The 21,563-nt window shown below is 38.6% G+C and overlaps 1 protein-coding gene across 6 annotated transcripts in view; it reads right to left on the minus strand.

The window, feature by feature from the left end:
• The window catches only part of USP40 (ubiquitin specific peptidase 40), a 91,106-nt gene that overhangs the window by 46,939 nt on the left and 22,604 nt on the right, over positions 1–21,563 (minus strand). For all 6 annotated transcript variants that reach the window (XM_053597284.1, XM_053597283.1, XM_053597285.1 and 3 more), the window contains 10 exons: positions 18,464–18,764; positions 15,763–15,844; positions 14,444–14,615; positions 12,402–12,486; positions 11,351–11,421; positions 10,332–10,654; positions 8,110–8,230; positions 7,131–7,188; positions 1,780–1,833; positions 167–255 (listed from right to left, as the gene is read on the minus strand). In XM_053597284.1, the coding sequence (XP_053453259.1) occupies positions 167–255; positions 1,780–1,833; positions 7,131–7,188; positions 8,110–8,230; positions 10,332–10,654; positions 11,351–11,421; positions 12,402–12,486; positions 14,444–14,615; positions 15,763–15,844; positions 18,464–18,764 (1,356 nt within the window). The remainder of the gene's footprint in view (positions 1–166; positions 256–1,779; positions 1,834–7,130; positions 7,189–8,109; positions 8,231–10,331; positions 10,655–11,350; positions 11,422–12,401; positions 12,487–14,443; positions 14,616–15,762; positions 15,845–18,463; positions 18,765–21,563) is intronic.

The raw sequence follows: 21,563 nt of genomic DNA on the forward strand, positions 1-21,563 counted from the left end.
ATATTTAAATAAATACATACTCCTAAAATAAAATGTATCATTTAAGGAAAAGAAAAACTTTTCAAGAAAAAGGTTATTACTGGAGTGGTTATGGTACTAATTATAAAATTAAGACATTCTGGTTATGGAAAGGTCGATTTTACTCTGACAGATGAACTTATTTTACCTGAGAGGAAGTTGGTGCTTTTCCAAGACACAGGCCCAACGAACTCCCCATCTTCAGTTCTGCTTCCTTCAAAGTATAACAATCTGGCACTGTAAAGAGTTTCGATAATGTGAGGCATGCTATTAATTCCTACCTCTTTAAGCAAAATAATATACTGAAATCAGTTTTTCTTTGAAAATCAGGAATATCAAAAAAGAAGAAAAATGAGTTGCATTTCAGACAAAAGGGCGACATGCACTGTGGCTAGGCCTGATTTTCTGTTTCTACACTCCCATGTTTACTCCTGTATCTATACAACAGTGCTCAGAAGCAACTAGGAATGTTCTAGTTTCCTACTCAATAAAAATGACTTGTTCAAACAGCTACTGTCAATATGGATTAAAAGGCACATATTCTGAATTGATCAATGAATGATGAACTAGCTTCTTCCAACTTTAAAATTGTGATTGTGATTACCATCGATAATTAGACTAGGCTCAGCGCTAGGGTGCCAGCCACATAACCAGAGCTGGTGGGTTTGAATCCAGCCTGGTCCTGTCAAACAATGCAACTACAACCAAAAAATAGCTAGGTGTTGTGGCAGGTGCCTGTAGTCTCAGCTACTTGGGAGGCTGAAGCAAGAGAATCGCTTGAGCCCAAGAGTTTGAGGGTGCTGTGAGCTGTGACACCACGGTATTCTATGAAGGGTGACATAGTGAGATTCTGTCTCAAAAAAAAAAAAGAAACTTAGACTAAATTGAGTTTAATGGTAAGAGGTGTTACAGAGATGAGAACCAAAGACTTTATTCCATAACTGGTATTATAATAAAATCAGCAAAACAAACAAAAAACCTTTGAAAATAAAGCTAGAAAAATATAAACATGACTAAAGTGAGGACTGGATAATCAATCACAAAGACAAGTGTTCACTTAGAAAAGCAAAGTGGGCCGGGCGCGGTGGCTCATGCCTGTAATCCCAGCACTCTGGGAGGTGGAGGCAGGTGGATTGCCTGAGCTCACAGGTTCAAGACCAGCCTGAGCAAGAGCGAGACCCCTGTTGTGGCAGGTGCCTGTAGTCCCAGCTACTTGGGAAGCTGAGACAAGAGCATTGCTTGAGCCCAAGAGTTTGAGGTTGCTGTGAGCTATGACACCATAGCACTCTACTGAGGGTGAAAGTGAGAATCTTAAAAAAAAAAAAAAATTAAGTGTTTGTTTCTAGTAAGGTTTTCTGGAACACATGAGTAAGACACTCAGATGTCTATAAATCAGTTTCTTAAAAGTTTTTAAAAAAGGGTGGCGCCTGTGGCTCAGTTGGTAAGGTGCCGGCCCCATATACCGAGGGTGGCGGGTTCAAACCTGGCCTCAGCTGAACTGCAACCAAAAAATAGCTGGGCGTTGTGGCGGGCGCCTGTAGTCCCAGCTCCTCGGGAGGCTGAGGCAAGAGAATCGCTTGAGCCCAGGAAGTTGGAGGTTGCTGTGAGCTGTGTGATGCCACGGCACTCTACCGAGGGCCATAAAGTGAGACTCTGTCTCTATAAAAAAAAAAAAAAGTTTTTAAAAGAATATTATGTATTGGAAGGCATTAGGTGGGTATGAGTGTATGCAGCTTTTGAAAGATACCCAAAAAGACTCACCTGGACAAAGTAGCTTCCCGTTTCTATCAATAGGTCTCAAACAGCTGTTCTCAACTATAAACAGAAGGAAGCTGGTCAGGGCACCAGACAGACATGAAAGAGAGAAACTCTATAGTGCAGAAGAAAGCTACAGTAAACTAAAACACCAAAACAAAAACATAACCCACTCCCCTGTACACACACAACCAGCAGCCTCCCAAACAAGTACACGCACTCTTTGCTTTGCACAATGGTGCACAACTGTACAAATGCAAAGCAATCTTAATCATCATCAATGGGGAAAATTACAATTTTCCATGGATTTAAAAAACTTTTGTCAAAACATTTAAAACTGTTACACATGTTGCGAAAAGAAAAACTAGTAAAACTAGTATTTACATTGTAATTTAAAACACTAGAACCTGAGGATTAAAATGCTCTCTCTATAAAACACACATGGAAAGTAGTTTAAACAAGGCTTGCTTTCTTCTCATGGTACAGTTTATGATGCAGATCAGCTTCCAGTGATTTTTATTTTGTGCTTTCAATAAAGTAATTGGAAAATTCTCATGAAGTACTCGGAGAGTCCCTTTAAGGAGAAGTCTCTGTCAGCTTCACTTCTGCTGGGTGGCTTCATCCTCTCCATCCCCATTGTCGTCACGCGTGCTGGTAAGTTCATTTCCACCAACTTCCTCAGCTGCGTATCTACAGCCCCTCAAGTGGCAGCAGTGTCAACAATTCCCAAATCCCATACATCTTTGCTTCTTTGTTGGTCAACTTCTTCTTTCAATTATCCATTCTGGTAAAACGTCACATGAGTTTACTGCTGGGAGAAAAGCAGCAACACAACTACACCCTTTGCTGTCTGTGTGGTGAACTGTGCATGCGCTGACCAGCCACCAGCCGACCTGCGAGCAGCACAGTGCTGGGGCTCTCCTGCTGCACCTCTGAGATCTGTGTGGTGATCTGGATGCTGGGGAGTCAGGGCCAAGTGCGTGCTGTGCTCAGTTACAGTTAACACGACGGCTGCTGAAATCTGAACCACGTTATTGGGGGGCTGATGTTATAGAACTAAACTGTGGTAACTAAACCTTGTACGTATCAGAACTTCCTGTTTTTAAAATAGGTTGGGTGATTCTGTTTATTAAATGGGTTAAGACCAGCATGCACAATTTCTGAGGATACAGTTTCTGCTTTGTGGGAAAGAGCACACCAGCTTTTTAGTCCAAACAGAATTCTTAAAGTAGGACTTTATAAATCAGGGGCTGGTTCAGGGGAGAGCTGAACTTTCTGAATGGGGAAGAACAGCATGGGCCTTAGAAGTTCTAACTTTATTAGATCACAGAAGAATATCTTTCTGTGATCCTGAGTTCAGTATCTTATACTACAGTAATACGAATCTAGCATATAATTATAATGTGAACTTCTAGTCAACTGAGACAGTTTATACAAGGAGTTCCTCAGATTAAAAGATGCTTTTTAAATACTGTCTCCTTATAATCTTCATTTTCATTTGACAGGTACTAACTGGGTATCCTCAGTGCCAGGTACTGTCTAGAAACTGGCAATACAGCAATAAGCAAAAAAGTGTGGACCTGGCCCTCACAGAGCCTTGTCTAATGGGGGCAATAGTTGTTAATGACACAAATAAAAAGGCAGTGCAGGGTATAAGGAAAGTGTAATAGGCAGATAAACTGAGATTGTGTGGTCAGGAATGAAAGTAGAAATAACATTTCAGCTGAGACTAAATGAGTAACTGAAGTTAACAGATAAAGACTGAAGGGAGGTTGGGTGTGGTGGCTCCTGCCTGTAATCCTACCCTGTTTCCCCGAAAATAAGACATCCCCCGAAAATAAGACCTACTTACAGGAAAGATAAGACGTCCCCTGAAAATAAGACCTAGTGCATCTTTGGGAGCACACCTTAAAATAAGACACTATCTTATTTTCGGGGAAACAGGGTAGCACTTGGGAGGCTGAGTTACTAAGATCACTTGAAGGAGTTTGGGACCAGCCTGGGCAATACAGGGAGATCCCATCTCTAAAAACATAAAACAATTAGACAGGCATGGGGAAGGGGGATTGAATTGCTTGCTGTTGCCGTAAACTATGATGATGCCACTGTATTCCAGATACCACTGTAAGAGTGAAGCCCTGTCTCTCTACAAAAAGAGAGAAAGAGAGTGAAGGGAAGAGAGAGTTGAGAGAGAGTTCAAAGTACTAAGACTTGGGTGGAAGACAGACTGTGTATCACAACACTCAAAGAAGTCAGCATGGGAAGTATGCTGTGTATGAGCAGAAAAGTGGGTCCCAATGAGGTTACAGGTAGACAGGGGTCAGATTATGCAGGTTCTTGTAGCTAGGTTAAGGAATCAGCCTAAATGCAACAGAAAAGCAGTAGAGGGCTTTGAGCAGACGGTCACATGTACTGAGGAAGATCACCTGCTACGTGAAGAATGGTTGGGAGGACAGCCAGAGAGGAAGAAGAGAGACTGGTTACAGGGGAAGACAGTGAACCACTCATTTTAATAAATCATAGGCTTTTAACTGAATTATAATTTACTTATAATAAAACACCACCAGTTCATAGAGTCTGATAAATATACACACCTGGCAACCAAGGGCAAACTGATTGCATTGCCTCCTAAAATTCCTGTGCCACTTTGTAGTTCCCCCTTGATCTTGACTCGCCTCCTGTTAACTATAGCTGAGATTTCTTTCTCTGGAATTTCGTACATACAAGTTGTCTGCACCTATCCTCCTTTACGTGGCATAAAACTGAGTCTCATCGGGGTTTTGCTTGTGGTGGAACTAGCAGTTCACTGCTTTTCAGTGACAAATAGTGTCTCCGGTTACATATACAACTTCTTATCCATTTACTTGCTCATGGGCATTTGGGTTGTTTCCAGTTGTGAGTTAGGAACGTTTATGTCTTTGTAAGGGCATATATATATATATTTTTTTTTTTTTGGGCTGGGGCTGGGTTTGAACCCACCACCTCCGGCATATGGGGCTGGCACCCTACTCCTTTGAGCCACAGGTGCCACCCAGGGCGTATGTTTTAACTTTTCTTCGTAAGTATTTAGAAGTAGAACTGGTAAGTGAATGTTTAAATTTTTATTTTTCTTTTTTTTTGTGATTTTTTTGGCCGGGGCTGGGTTTGAACCCGCTACCTCCGGCATATGGGACTGGCGCCCTACTCCGTTGAGCCACAGGCGCCACCCATGTTTAAATTTTTAAGAAAGAATAGAACTTTTCCAAAGTGAGTGTAGCGTTTGATAATCCCACCAGGGTATGGGAGCTCCAGCTGCTCCACGTCTTCACTAACTCTTGGCCGGGTCAGTACTAGGGCACAGAAGCACATCACTATGGCTTTGCTGGCCAGTGAGTCCGAGCATGTGTACTTGCTGGTCACTCACAGGTAGTTCTCATTTTGTAAAGTGTCTGTTTGGACTTCCCAGTTCAGGGTGGGATGCTGGCCTACGTGACTAGGTTTCACGTATTTTACTTTACAATGAAGTATGTAGCACTTTTTCTAGGATGGGTTTATAAACTTCATTGTCCAACCTTGTACTATCTTTCTGCATGGAAATACCTTGGCACCTTTATGAACCTATTTCTTAATTCTCTATTTAGTTTCACTGTAAATACTTCAGGCTTCAAGAGCCACACAGGATCTCTGCTGCACATTCTTCTTTAAACTGCCTTTTTAAAGTACAAAAACTACTCTCTGTTCACTGGCTGTGTAAAAACAGGTTGTAAGCCACAGTTGGCTGACCCCTGTCCTATATGTCCACCTGTATGCCAAAACATAGCATCTAGAATAAGTTTTGAAATACACAGATAGTGTAACTCTTGCAAATTTGGGTTCCCCCCCCAAATTATTATAACTACTTTAGATTCTTTGCATTTCTGTATAAATTTTAGAAACAGTTTGTTAATTTCTAGAAAAAGGCTAGGATTTTGGGAATGCATTGAATCTATAAATCAATTTGGGGAGAATTATCCTCTTAACGATACTGTGTCTTCTGATCCACGAACGTGGTACACGGCTCCAGTTATTCAAGCTTTTTCAATATCTCACAGCAATGTTTTCTACTTTTCAGTGCACAAGTTTTGCACATATTTAAAAAAATTTATCCCCAAGAATTTCATGATAATTTATGCAACTAAAAATGTTTTATTAATTCTGATATCCTTTAGTTGTTGCTAGAGAATAAAAATAAAATGGATTTCTATATATTGATCTTGAGTTCTTGCAAAACTTGCACGAGATACCAATTCAAATACAGTAACATGGCTAAAGTAAAAAAAGACACTCACAAAGATTGGCAAAGATGTACAGAAACTGTGACCGTGACACACTGCTAGTGGGAATGGAAATGGGTCAGCCACTTTGGAAAATAGTACAGCAATATCTTATAAAGTTCAACATAAATTTGTCATAAGACTAGCAATTCCAATCTTACACATCTACCCAAGAGAAGTGAAAGCACATGTCCTCATAAAATCTTACGTGCAAATGTTTATAGCAGCATTACTCATAAAGGTCTAAAAGTGGAAAGAGTTCAAATGTCCATCAACTCATGTTTGTCCATGATAAACACAATGTGGTATATCCATACCATGGAATACGAGTCAACAAGAAAAAAGAATAAGCTGTTGATACAGGCTAAATCGTAAGTGAACCTTAAAAACAGTACGTTAAGTGAAAGAAGCTCAACACAAACACTACATATTATGTGGTTCCCTTTATAGGAAATGTTGAGAAAATCAAATTTATAAAGACAGAAGTAAGTAGATTAGTGGTTGTCAGAGGCCTGGAATACACATCAGTCCAAGGATCTTTTTGGAGTGATCAAAGTGTTCTACAACTGGATTGTGGTGGTGGTTGTACAATTCTATATACTGATAATCATTGAATTATACATTTAAATGAGTGAATTTTATGGTATGTTAAGTTATAACTTAATAAAGTGGTTAAAGAAAACCTAACACTGATGATCAGTGAGTCTGCAGTTATATTCAGTATGACAGAATTTATGTAAGTAGGAAAATATAATATATACACATACGCATGTGTATGATATATTAATATATATTATAATATGAACACTTGGACCCACCAAACTCAAATCATACATATTGGCTGCGTCTGGGGAGACAGAGGGAATAGGTCTGAGAAGGACATAAAGGAACTTATTTCAATATTTCAACCAAAAACGAGCACATGGCAACATGTTAACATCAGTCCACTTTGTGTGGGAGGTGCATGAGTTTTCCCTAAACTTTTTTTATACATTCCCTTTTTTTTTCAATTAAAACTCAAAACAAAATTAAACCAGAACCAAAAAAGCAAACGTATATGATTACCTAGTTCCTTCATTAATTTTAATTTCTGTATGGCTTTAATTCGAATATCAAACACCACCTGAAATAGAGAAATAAATTAATGACTGTGTGTAAGTTGAAGCCAATGGAAAGATAAAAATGAAGATTATCAATGTGTGCACAGATTATCTGAGATATTAATTACTTGAAATGTATTAGTTTTTGCCTGCTTGAAAAAAATTTTTTCTATCCCTAAATTTTTTTTATAGACTCAAAAGCAAAAACTTAGAATAGATCCTCATAGTTAAATTTTTACCAAATTGATGTTAATCGGGATAGAAAGGACATCTACAGAAAGCTAACAAAACAATTCTAGCTGGAAAGGGAATAAGCTGACGAACCACTAACTTTCCTGATAAGAGCGAACAAAATAAAAACCAGCATCGCAGTCTCCAAATGGAGCATGGAGGAGCAGCTGGCTGTGTACAGAGCACAGACTAGAAGCAGAGCCACCTAAGGCAAACTCAAAAACAAAAATACACAGCACAAAACCAAAATTGTATATTTCGTTTAAAAAAATACAGAAAGCAGCCTTGAAAATGGCATTTTTAAGGAAGCCAGAGAATTTCATTTTCTGGGATTCCATGAACTAATAAAATAGGTAACGCCCTCATTCTAATTCCAGGCTTTGGAGGGGAAAAAACCCCATGTATTTTCCTGAACTATGCCAAAGACTAATAGTGATAAATAAGCAATAATCAAATGCTAAAAACAAAAGGTTGATTTCTTCATAGTTTTTTTTTTGTGGTTTTTGGCCAGTGCTGGGCTTGAACCTGCCACCTCCGGCATATGGGACTGGCGCCCTACCCCTTTGAGCCACAGGCGCTGCCCAAAAGGTTGATTTCTTAAGAGATTGAAAGTCTATTGAGATAACGGTTCTGAAATGTTAAGGTGTTGCTTTCCAGTTAAAGTCCTGTTACCTGCAGCACCGCCAGCCGCACTGTGGTTGTGATCTACTCACTGTGCTCACGGTTGCCGATATCTTCACTTGCTGCTCTGGAGATTCTAACTGGCAGAAATTTTTAACTTGGAGCCAGTCCATCTCATTCATGCCAGTCCCTTTCCCTTGTTTGGTCAACAAACTGTGGGTAAAAAGAAAAGATAAGAAAATAGCAGTTTTTTAATACACCACTTCCAAAATTTTGCAGGTGTCCCTGAACGTGGCTAATTAAAGGTGACCAAGTTCCACGGAGCTGTTTCTCTGAAAGCCAGCTACCTTTGGGGGTGATGCTGGAAAGCAGCTATGGATTCTATGTTCATGACTCCAGATATTTTTTGATTTGTAAGAATACTTTGTTGCAGAGAGCTGCTGTCACTGAGCAATCAGTTGTTGACTTCTGCCTGCACTCTGGAATCCCTCAGGGAGCTTTAAAAGAGAATCTCCACCAGAGGCCCACCCACAGGATTCCGATTTAGTTTAACAACAGTGTAGTGGTATATGGTTTGCAGGCTGACACTGCACAAAGGTGCCACATGTAAGAAGTGTCATCTGCATCATATACATTGTGTATGTGTATTTCTCCTACAGAGTTTTGTTTTGATGATAGCAACTAGGAGTATCTTGTTCTAACCAAAGTTTCCTGCAGATAGTAGTACAGTGTCTTGACGCAGGGTGCCTTCCTTTTGATTCACACAGAAGCACTGAGTGGGCTAGTGGAAGTCCTCTTGGGAGTGTGTATCAAGGCCCTAACACACAATTCTACTGTTTATATCAGGTTATTCCACCCTGACACATCTTACGTTAGCAATCCTAAATAAAACAAAGTTGGAAGCACAAGATCTTAGTGAAAAGCTGGACGATGATAATGAGTGACTGCTGCCAGTTAACACGATTAGCACTTACTTTGTGCAAACACATTGTAAGCACTTAACTCTTTCAATCCTTTCAACTCAATGAAGTTGGTACTAATTATTATCTCCATTTTATAGAAGAAGAAACTCAACAGAGAAAGATGAAAACATTTGCCCGTGGTCACACTGCTGGCAAGTGGCAAAGTTGGTAAACAAATCAGATCCCTGGCCCTTGCCCCCTACATGGTCCTGCCTCACCCGGGAGCACACTGAGGCAGGCTGTAACATCAACACAGATTACTATGCAGCTGCCAAATATGGGTAGAGGGGAGAGAAGGATACAATTTATTTACAAAGTAATCATTATTTATTATGTTTTCAAAGAAAAAAACCTTGAAAACAAAAACCAGTAATTTGAGTTCAGAAAAAAAAGGAAAGGCACCCAGAAGCTGCCTGTGCTTGCACTGCATGGTCAGTCATGGGTGCTGTCTGGGGTCTCTTCTGTCTCCACGTCTGCATTTCCCAAGTCCCAAAAAATGTCTGTTACCTTCTGTAGAGGAATATACTACAACAAACTTTTTTATAAGTGGGGGGAAGAAATACATGTCTGGAAAACCTCTGTCTGGAAAGGCTAACAGTGATGAATGTTACACAAAATAAGCACAGTGCACAGTGCTGGGCTCCTTGGGGCCACCTGCCACCAACACAGAGTCTGGGGAGACGCACAGCGCTGACAAAGCAGGGCACTTGAAGTCTGAAGTTCATGGAACTGTGGGGGTTACAGTGCATGACGCACCGACTACGGAAATGTCCTGTCACAGACAGAGATGACAAGGCAGTGCGACATAGCACTTCTGAACTTCAGTGTGAATTAAGGACCAAGGGGTGATTCCCAAGAAGCTACCCTATTAGGGCAACAGACTCTCTCAGCTCTTGAGACACAGAAAGAATTATAAGGAAAAACTGAATTGTCTTATGGGTTTCCAAAAACAAAATACCAAGACACAATTTACCATGATCTTAATAACAACCTCGAGAAAAGTTTCAGGAATTTTCTATGTGAGAATGTGCCTTCAGTTATATAATTGGCACTAATCAGAATTTACCTGGTAGGAATTTGCTTTCTTGCCAACTTATTTAGACCATATCCAGCCTGTAAAATTAAAGACACCTAAACTATTTGTTCACATTTACCAAAACATCATTTTATGACATTTTTTCTATAAGTTGCATAACCTAAAACATTCTGATGTATAATATTTAAAACACAATGTCTAGAAATAAAAAAAAAATAAACTCACCATCAAAATAAAGCTTTAGAGTTCTACTGGATGATACTTTAATTAAAATGACTTTCAAAAATTCTTTCTTTTTCTCTCTTTAGTGAGTTACCTGTTATCATTATTTCTAGAATCCTGAATTAAGACTGAGCTTCCATTTTTGAGGCCTAGTTCTCTGAACGTCTTCTTCATGTCTTCCTTGGGAAGGGAAGCCCAGCTGGCTTCCCCTGCACACTCGGCACTGTTTATGAAGATAACACCTGTGGGGACTGTTAAGGCTGCGAGGACAGTGCCCACTTCTGCATTGGACGGAAAGACACAAGGAGATTCTACCACCTGCTGACAGTTTTCTCCTCCGCTGCTTGTGTCTAGATGAAGAACATTTAAAAGCAGAGGTTCGCAGTGAATACCAGTCTGAATCTGGACTCCATCAACCTGCAATCACACCAAGACACCCATTAGTAAGTTTATATTGGCCAACATTAAGTCAACACAGTAACATAGTAAAAGACTACTATCGTAGATCAATTGTCATTTTTTAAAGTAAAATTAAATCTTCCCAAGTGTCTTTTAAGTATCAGAGGAACAACTTTAGATTTTTCTTTTGAAACTTTCTCTTACCCACTTTTTATTATTTAGGAGAGAAATTTGGACTAATGGTAGACACTGATGAGTTATCAGTGGTAGTGATGAAGCCAATTGACCAAGGTCAGTCCACAGAGTGGCTGAGATGCTCCTCACCGCCTTAAGATAGAAATTCACTCTGCACCTCCAAACCACCTCCATTCCCTACGTCAGTGCAGCTGCTCAACCCACTCCCTTTGGAGTTCCCCCAGGCACTGTACACAGACCCTTACTCTAGCACGCCGAGTGCCATTACTCACACTATAAATTCCCAAAGGACTGAATGACTGGTTTTCCTGTCTAGCACCTGATGTCAGCCTGGCGTAACAGATGTGCTCAATAAATCCTTCTTTAATACAACTAACATTGACTGTACCTAACGTTCATTGAACATTTCAGCAGTGTTCTACTATCTAATGGCCTTCACATATGCTGAACAAAATTGCCTTACAATGCCTTTTTAAAAATCCAAAATTATCATAAATATTTCTTCAGTAATTTTTTTACCTCCACCCCATTCCATACAAAGATATCTTCCCCATCAGCAATTTCAATTTCACACAGTGTCAGTTCATCTCCTAGAAAGATGAGATCACCAGTGAGACCATTTGTCATGATCATCAAAAACAATTTAGCTGAAGAAAAAGCTGAGACATTTAAATATCTGCTTGAAAAAGCATTCTTATTAAGGAAAATTAAGGAAAAAAGCTATAATAATTTTTAGTATATTGACTTTATTTTTATTGCTTTATATTTTTCTTTAAGGTATTGTGACATAAGCTTTGTGAGCACAGTGGCAGGACAAGAGTTGATACCAAGGTCAAGTGTACTTGGGGTACATGACACTGTGCACAGGACTGAGTCTTGGGCACCACCCGTCCGAGCCCCACCATTAGTCACCTGCGTGTCCCTGTGTGTGTCAGGTCTCTCAGCTCCGGTTTTCTCATTTATGAAACGAAGATGAGAGAATTTTGTGACAATCGAATGAGATAATTCACATAAAACACTTGTTAAAGGCCTTGGCATCGTGAAGTCCCAGTTAAACGTCACCCCGCTGCTGCTATCATCATCGTTTTGTTGCTATTTAAAGGAAGTGACTATTTTTAAACTTTTGAAGTACTTTTCAAAGTCTGAAGCTGAGAGCTGGGCAGAAAACCAAGTCATCTAAATCAGATTCAGATGGTTTCAAACTATTTCAACAATTTGTAGTAATATAAAAAAAAATTCTAAACACTTAAAAGAAATTTTTGGTAGAGAAGTCACTTAAATTTCACAAAATATAAAATGTTTCCATGTTACAAAAAATTCCATTACAGGATGTTCATAAAGTTTGTGTGCAATTTACTATGTTAAACTACTTTAAATTGCACATGAACTTTATGTCCACCCTGTTTTATATAAATTGCATAGATTATTTTTGAAAGTGACAGTGTGAAGATAATCTATGGTTAAGAACACAGCAGGTGGAGGAAGGACTGGCCAAGGGCAGAAAGGCACAGACAAGCCCCACAAAAAAGTACAAGCGTAAAGTGAACTGCTGTTCTCATCTTTATCTTACCTTCAAGTGTCTGGTAAATGTGAAGTCCTGCAGGTACCAGCTTTGCAATGCTAAGAACCATGTCTCCTTCCCAAAATTCTAACAGCTAAAGAACATGAAAGGAAAGAGAACAGTGAAAAGTAACATATGTACAAATGTCTACATCAGTAGATAAATCGCACCTTCGCAGGTTAAGTAAGAACAGCATTGTGCCAGTTCACACATACGGATGAAACGGGGCAAACAGATGCACACTCCCACCCCAACAGCAAAGATTTGGAAGAAATCACTAGTTAAATCAGGCAAATCCAAAACTGACTAATCTCAACCATTACTGACTGATGACAACACAAGGAGCACCATTACCTCAAGAGTTCTACTCAATTCAAGGAAGATCACTGTAGCAGAAAGCAAACTGATCAGCCAGCATAGGGACTTTCCCCCAAAAGGACAGAACTTATTTGTTAGTCAGCAACATTCAGGGAAAAGCAACACTGAATCCAGGACACACTATTATTCTAGTTCCCTTGAAAGGAATGTTAATTTGAAAATGTATTAAGTGGCATTACTGGTTTACTTAATAGATTACCAGGGATTTTTTCTTTAAGTTTCCAGATCTCAGACTCTAGACATTGTGGTAACCTCACCAAAATGTCACCCATAAAAGTCACAACTATCTAGTCTTTGTCTATAATACCAATTTGTTTTTATTTCACATTAATACAAGGGTACAAATGATTAGTTTGTATTATTTGCATTTGTTAGGTAAAGTTCAAGTTGTAGTTGAGCCCTTCGCTTGGGGGGTGTGCCGTAGCCCCTTCCATTGTGCACATTAGGTGAGCTCACCAATCCCCCTCCTCTTCCCACTCCAGTGAAATCTCGTATTTCTAAGTGATCAGTTTGTTGTGTCACTTTCTTAGCCGCTTGCCAGTGCCTTACTTGTAAGGTAATAGTTAGTAGGGACGTGCACTTAAAAGACCAGAAAGCACAGACTGCCGTGTATCTAAAGCAGACGAAGTCAGATCTTCTCCATCTGAAATGTCACCCTAGACAGGTTCAGATCCTCAAGTCTGCCTCAAGCAGAATTAGCTCAGAAATAAACTTTTAATGAAAAGTTCAGAAATATTAGGCAATTTTAGAAACCCTGACACTGATCCAGCATTTAAGTAACATTTAAATCAACTAAAGTTAAAAAATAAACTGGTTTATTTTTCTTAGAAGAAGAGAATCAGAAGAAAGCTAATAATTTTGGTGAGTGATACAGTTTTTCAGAAAATCCATTTAAATTACTTCGGAGGGCAGGCGGAGAGGTGCTTACATTTTCTGTCTCCCCTTCCTTGGTCAGGAAGTAGAGTGGCTCTCAGGAAAGGAGCCTGGATAGACAGTGGGGAGGCCGGGCTAGAGTCCCAGTTCTACCATGACTTGATTTCTGACCATGGGCAAGACATTGAGTCTCCTTAAAACTCAATTATCTCATCTTCAAAATGGGACTAGCATGCCCCACCAAGGTTAAAGAACCAAATAGCACAGATTACGTGAAAGTACTCTAAGTGACATGAAGGGCACAGCTGGGTTAGATTAGAACCCCGCTGGGTAGATTATTCGGAAACAATGATTATAACATTTGTTTTCATTGTAGTCTAGTAGATATTTTGCTCTTCATTGATGAATCTTATTAATAAATTCTACCTTATTTGGGAGGGCACAAAATTCATTGCTTTTGTTTCACAGTTCTGTTTTAAGCAAGATGCTCACCTTTATTTTCTCATCCCCTTTGAAAAGTAGTTCTCATTTACTTTCCAAAAAAAGAGAAATTTGTATTTATACTCTTTCTCCCCACAAATAAAATGTACCAGGCCTGATTCCACCTGAAAAGCTGCTGGTAGGAGTGGGGCTCCTAAACAACTTACAAGAAGAGAGAATGTCTGGGCCAGCCCTCTATGACATGGCAAATTCTAAGATTTTCCTAAGCAGCTTTGAAAAATAAAGTTGTATCATAAACAGGATGAAATGTTTGAAATGGCCCTTATTGTCTAAATTCAGAGTAAATAAGGCTAGATTACCTGAAATACTGATTGTCGGAGATCTCCTAAAGTTTTCCTTTTATCAAAGGTCAAATCCCACACGCATTCTGTTGGAGAGACTGCTGGATGCAGAGCCCCACTGAAGAACCGATACTGAGGGCCCAGGTGGAGATGCAATTCAACATGATTGTTTACAGAATCACATTCTGCCCTTTAACGAGGCGTGAGAAAATAAATACAATGTTTTTACATGACACTGTTTCATCTCAAATCAAAAATATTAGATTTATAATACAAATAAGGCCTCCAGTCCACCTGAGTAAATAACATCTTTTTCTTCTACGTGCCAATAGATTCACTTTAGTTTTTCAGCAGCAGCAGCCTGGTGTTGACTGTCAGCTGACTCAGCATGGGGCCAAACACACCACCATAGGTAGAGTCCAACCAACACAGAGCTGGAATAAAGCTTAGCACCGTGACTCAGGCACATCAGACACGATTCTGTTAACGTGGTCAGAGAACACGACTACACTGAAGAGCTTGAGGCTGGCTGGCTAACACCCCTCAGGTGTTTATGTGTGTTTCAATACCAACTGCTGATGTAGGTTATTTTTTGTGCTTAAGATACTCCACTCTGTTAGGTTTTTATCTTTTTAGTATCCTGACTTCTGTTCCTTTGATCTTGGCATGTTATTCATCATATTTGCCAGTTTTTCCCCCAGCTCTAAGTCAATGATAAAAATGTGGAAGACATCCCTGCTATGTAATCAGTCCGTTGGGTCCTAACCTCATCCCTGTGGGAGCACAAATAAAGAGTCAGCTCTTCAGGGTCCGAGGTCAGGTCCCAGAACAGAAGGGTGAGATCATCAAGTTCTCACACAGCATTCCTTTAAGAAGCCATTACAGGCTTTTGCCCAAGATTAACATTAGACCCAACAGTCTGTAGAGTCCATATTTCTTTTCTTTTGAAAATCTGCCCCCTCTGGTCTTTCATCACCACCTGCCAGTCCTCCACAACCACTTAAATAGGAGGGGTCATTTTATTGGCTGGTTCTCTCTGTAACCAAGGCAATGATAGGGCCAGGCCAGGACACAACTCATTCAGCCTAGCGTGTGCTCATGGTTCTCTGGTCTCCTCAGGCCTCCTACTTAGCCACGGCCATTTTGTATGCCATCGTTTAGCCACCGTCACAGATAAGGATAATTTCAAAGTAAGAGATACCCTCACTAGAAAATTCAGATACCAACATTAACTAGTTGACTTAAAAAAAAATGTTAATTATTAAATGCTTAAGGCCTAATATAGACCTTCCTTCTCTAGAAATACTATTTAAACTCCCAAAGTGATTTAAAACTACCTTTTTGTTTGCAGTTCAATGTTAGCTGCATCCATTTCATTTAGCAAGTGATGTGGAACTCCATACCTTGGATTAGCTCGAGCTGTGAACAAAACTTTTCATTAATTCACGTTGGTTAAATAAAATCTGATTGCTGACGAGGTAGCGTAATAACCAGAAAAGACTGCTGGGAGCTAGGAAAAGGGCTACTGGCTAGCTGTGTGAATACTAATTTTCTTTGAGTCTCAGTTTTTCCATCTGAAAAATGAAAAGCTTAGAAAAAATGAAAGGTAAATAGTCTTTAAGCCAAGCCAGAAGAATTCCATTTCCTCAACCCTCTTTAAGTATACTTTTTAAAAAGAACACTCACATTTTCATCCCGATTACAAATGTAAAAATTCTGAAAATTATTTTTAAAAGTGTAAAAGAAAAGGTTACTACCTATAATTTTGCTCCCAAGTCACACACACACACATCATTTTTAAAACAACTGGGATAGTATTCACCAAATTTGTAACTTGCTTTTTCATTTCATGTATTTTTCCAAAGCCTTGAACAATTGGATGTTAGTCCATTCTACAAGTAACATAATTTATACGTCTAACCTTTTTCTCCTAGACATTAAGGTGATTTCCAAATAGTTACTATTATAAAATAATGGGGATAGGAGTAACAAGACATCTTTGAACATAAATATTCACACACAGCTCGGATTAGTTTAAGACAAACTTGTAGAAATAAAGGGCATGAATTTTTCTAAGGCTGCTGAATATATACACCCAGCTGATCATGTTAGTTACATAACTACCAGCTGTGGAGAAGCAGCCACTGTGGAGACCCAGGGTCACAGGAATAGAGCAATATGAGGCCTGGAAGGGAAGAAGTGGCTCCTCAACACTGTTCATCTCTTTATCATTCATGTTGTTTTGTTAATGGGTTACGTTGAAAATTTTTTTGGAGAAATAGAAATTAAATTTCTCCTTTTGTACATTACTCATTTATATCCTTTCCCCAGTTTGCTGCTGAGCACAGGGGAATATGTGTGAGCACATTCTACAGAGGGGAGAGCTACTCACAGGTGTGAGCGCGCTCCACAGATGGGAGAGCTACTCACAGATTTGACTGTTTTTCACTAGTTTGTCATTTGCTTTTTAATTCTATTTAAGATTTATATCTTTTTTCCTTAATTTTTTTCCTTTCTTTCTTTTAAGCTTAGAAACGTTGTTTCTACCTTATAATCAGATAAATATTTACGTTTTATATATTTTAAGGTTCCTTCTTTATATAAACATTAAAGGAGCTACCATTTAAGTGACTGTATAATAAGGAAAATGCCTCAGGTATTTCCCTAGCAACTAACCAACTTCCCAGTTGTATTTATTGAGTAATTCATTTTCTCCCCATTTATCTGAACTACCTTACCATGGATTAAAATCCCAAATATGCTCAGATCAATTCCTGGGCTCCCTGCTCTTTGGATGCTCTGTTTACCTTTGCAATTATCACACTTCCATCACCACCATAACTTGAGAAGCATGCTTCTAAGGACACAGGAAATTTCTCCACAGTCCCTTCTTCAATTTCATTATTTTATCTTTCTAGGTGAATTTTAGAATCATCTTATAAAGTTCTATCCTTTCACTCCCCAGAAAGGTCTATCAAGATTTTGGCTGGACCTTTATTCAATTCCTAAGCTAACTGGAAAGCTATCATTAAGTATATGCTCCAGTTTTGCTCATATTAAAATCTTAATCCATGGCAAAGACTAATGTTCTACTCGAAGATGTTCTTTTTCTGTTGATAAAGAGTTATTTCCATAACTGTGAATTCTGATATACAATATTTTTATCAGACTTATTACCACATCTTTTTTTCTTCCCAGGAAAATGCAAAGCCTTTCTGATTAAAAGCATAGTTGCATAACTGTTTCAGATCTACAAAGTTAATTTCCTTTGACTCGCATGAAAATTAGTACCTACTTTAAATTTATTCTTTATAAAAATGATTACTATTCTCATTCTTTAAGAACATTATCCTCATCTCTAATCACAGATAAGTCTCAATTTGTAAACCTCTCCTAATTAGGGTTTTTTACTTTTAAGCAGACTTTGGAAAGTGATCAGAAAGTCTTACTGACTTATTTATGTTAACAACTTCAATTAAAAAATAGTCTATTATTGGGCAGCACCTGTGGCTCAAAGGAGTAGGGCGCCAGCCCCATACGCCAGAGGTGGCAGGTTCAAACCCAGTCCCGTCCAAAAATTGCAAAAAAAAAAAAAAAAGTCTATTACTATGGGTCTTGATGCATAGCACCATGATCTGGGTTCTCTTAGTAAGTTCAAGGAACAGTGCTTCAGAGATGTTTCACTTGCTCAAGGAACACATTACTTTGAAGAGAAAGATAAAAGAAAGAGGAAGATAAAGGGCAAGATAAGAAAATAAGAGCAAGGCCACTTACAACTCAAAGGCAACACAGGGCTGAATGACAGAGCCAAGTCAACAGAGCACAGTTCAATCACGTTCAAGTTTGCCAACATAGTAAGAAGATGTTATGTGACCAAGAAAACCCAATTTTGAGACTCTAACTATAATCTCACATTATTGTAGGAGAGAAAGTTAAGTAAAAATATATACTCTTTATAAAATGACAAACTTTTAGGGCAAAAACTCAAACATTTTAAATCATTAACTTAAACAAATTGGTACATTTTTCTTTTCATACCTTCAGGAGGTCTCTGCAATTGGGATTTCCGATAAAACAACATGTAGGCACTTTCTTTACCCTGAAATTGCTGTTCAATATCCTTTTCCTTGATTGGTTGGACTTTGGAATCATTTATATCAAACCAGTGAGGACAGGAGGCACTATCATTTAATCCCAAGGTTTCTGAAGTAAGTGTCTTGAAAATTTGTTGATCATTCCTTTGGAAATCAGACTCCGCCTGGAGAGAACAGTTCTTCAGTAGACTAACTGTACTTTCGTCTGAACTGAGTAGAAATAACTGAGAATGGAGCTGTAAGAACTATACAGAAACAAACAAAAAAAAGTAGATTAATAAAAACATTTTTTTTTTTTAAATTAGACATGATAAAAACATTGTTTTCTTCCTTTCTGTGATTAGAGCTTTTAATTTCATCTTTAACTTTGGCCTGGTCAGCTGGAGTGGGAGGAAATCCATCTGGGTATAATAAAACATTTAACAAAACCAGAGTATTTTGTTAAACAGTCTTAATAGTTATGCCAAGGGAGAAAGTTGCCATGCTACAATCTAAGAAGCATTTTTAATTATACCTTACTAACACCGTTTTAACACCTTTTAAAAACAGTGTTATAAGGTATAATTACTGTTTAACTGAAACAGATTAGGTAAAATAAACACTTTTAAAATATTTAAAAGCAATCTAAACAAAACACGACACACAGGCAATCACACAGGGCATGCCTGTAAAAGTATAATTCGAAAACTAGTGGCCCAGAAAGACTCTGCTGGGATAAAGTGGCACCACATGCCTAAATTATCTTTCAACATTGAGTGTTTTCTGTTCTGGAAGCTGACAGGCAAATTCATAAAATCAAAGCACAGACTGTTTCTCAAGTTCTTCTTGCTAAAGGATTAGGAGAGAAAAACAATCTCTCTCCTCATCTCCTCTCTGCCTGTCCCTGCCTCCTCACCCCTACCTTGCTCCTGGTCTCCGCGTGGCCTTGCATCACTTCCTTTTCTTTCAGCAAAAAATTACCTTATATAGAAAAGCACTTGGGAGCAAAATATAACACTTGCTTATCTCACCAATCACCATGGAAAGGTGATTTTCTCATTTTTTCTTAGAAAGAAAGTAAATTGTGGTAATGTCAGCTTTCTATTCAAAACTATCATTTAATCACAAACAGAAGAGCATAGGCCTTTACCACAGGGCATGACCCAAAGACAGTCAACAGTGTGTCAGAACAGAGGGTAAAATAGTTTTGCAGCTACTTTGTTTTAGATACAATAAAATAGAAGCAATCTGAAAGCTTAGCAATGAAGTTTCTTTTTTTTTACATGTAAGGAAAGTTTTGTTCATTACTGCCAAGTTTTTCTTTGTTTGATAGTGGAAAATTAAGTCTTCAGCCTCAAATTTCAATGCAGGGTAGCACCAGTAATGGCAGAGAACTTTTATTAGACTAACCCTCCTGATGAAAATGATAAACTCTAGACAAAATGAGAACTGTTGGGAAAGTAACCACAAGTAGACAAAGTGAAGAGGATACAATACTTCCAGCCTCGGTTTGTGGAAGAGTGCAGGAAAGTGGCAGAGGTCTTACTGGGTTGAGGAGACAGGCGGGAACGTAAGAGAAAACATGCTGTAAAGAAGCCCAAACCCACATCAAGTTCCCTCTAATCCTTGGATAACTCCTAAATGGTAGATGAACAGACCAAGACCCCAAGGCACCCAGCAGAGAGCAACAGCTGGGAGGTTTCATATCTGAGCAGAGCTACCTGCTGCCAAGTACAAAGCACATGGAAATTCAAGTCCTGACAAATCAGAAGGGGTGGAGTCTTTTTCTTAAAAAGCCACATGGTAAATACTTTACAGGTAACATCGAGAGCATTATGTAGGTACTTATATAATCTTTTAAAAAGTAATCCTTTAAAAATATAAAACTTGTTCTCAACTAAAGAAAGACTGTACAAAAACTGGCCAGAGGCCACATTTCGCCCAAGGCCGTAGTTTCCTAAGCCCTGCCTTACGAGGTATGAAACAAATCTCAATAAATTCAAAAGAAATAAAAACATATAGAGAATGTTTTCAAAGTATAATGGCATTAATTGTAAAGCAATTTATTGACAAAAAAAGATAACTAGAAATCCCCTAAGTATTTCTATTTAGCTAAAAATTAAGCAACACATTTCTAAAGAACTTGTGGGTCAAAGAATCATAAGGCAAATTACAAAATATTTGGAATTGAATGAGACTGAAAGCATGTTGAACATGCTTAGAAGGAAATTTTATAGCTTTGAGTATTAGAAAGAAGGTTACAAAAAACAGATATCAACCCAAGAAGCTAGAATAAGATAATCACATTATATTCTAGCAAGTAGAAGGAAATAATTAAAAGTAAGAAATCAGTATATTAGGCCTAGACTAAGGTGGAAAAATACCAGTTAACTCCTGGCAAATTTCTCGGCCACAAGCCCTCAACAAAATGGAGTTTTGGTTTACTCCCAAGTTAGATGAGAAAAGTACTCACTAACTTCTTGCTTGACTAACTCCCTGAGAAAGGGACTGGGAGGTACCAACTGTCCCTGGACTGACCTTTAAGAAATACTAGAAGGAAAAGTACTGAAACGAAGATGTATGACTAACCACAAAATTCTGTTTTTATACAATGCTTGCTAAACTACGCAGATGCACCTGGGCACCCTGCATGTCCAGGATGCAGACCAAGCCTTAAAAATCCAACCCCTTAAGCACTTGGGGGCTGCTCTCAGAAACCCTATGTTGGGACACTGAGGCAGTTGCCGGCCAGCTCTTCAATAAAAGAACTCCTCTTTAAATTTGACTTGTGTGTCAGTATAGTCTTTGAAAGATTCCTGGGCATAACAAGTGAAACAGAAAAGAGTTAAGCAGTAGAGAAAATCAATAAGATTATATCTAATTATACCTAAGGCAAAAGTTGGCTTTTTGAAAGTTTTATGAAATAAATTTGATAACCTTCTCGGCTAGACTGATGGGAAAAAGTGAGAAAAACACAAATTATTAATATGTGAAATGAAAAGGGGATATAGCTTCAGGTTCTACAGACACTAAAAGAACAATACAAGATATTTTGGGAACTTTAT

This window comes from Nycticebus coucang, chromosome 7 (genome assembly GCF_027406575.1).
Source record: "Nycticebus coucang isolate mNycCou1 chromosome 7, mNycCou1.pri, whole genome shotgun sequence".
Taxonomy (NCBI): domain Eukaryota; kingdom Metazoa; phylum Chordata; class Mammalia; order Primates; family Lorisidae; genus Nycticebus; species Nycticebus coucang.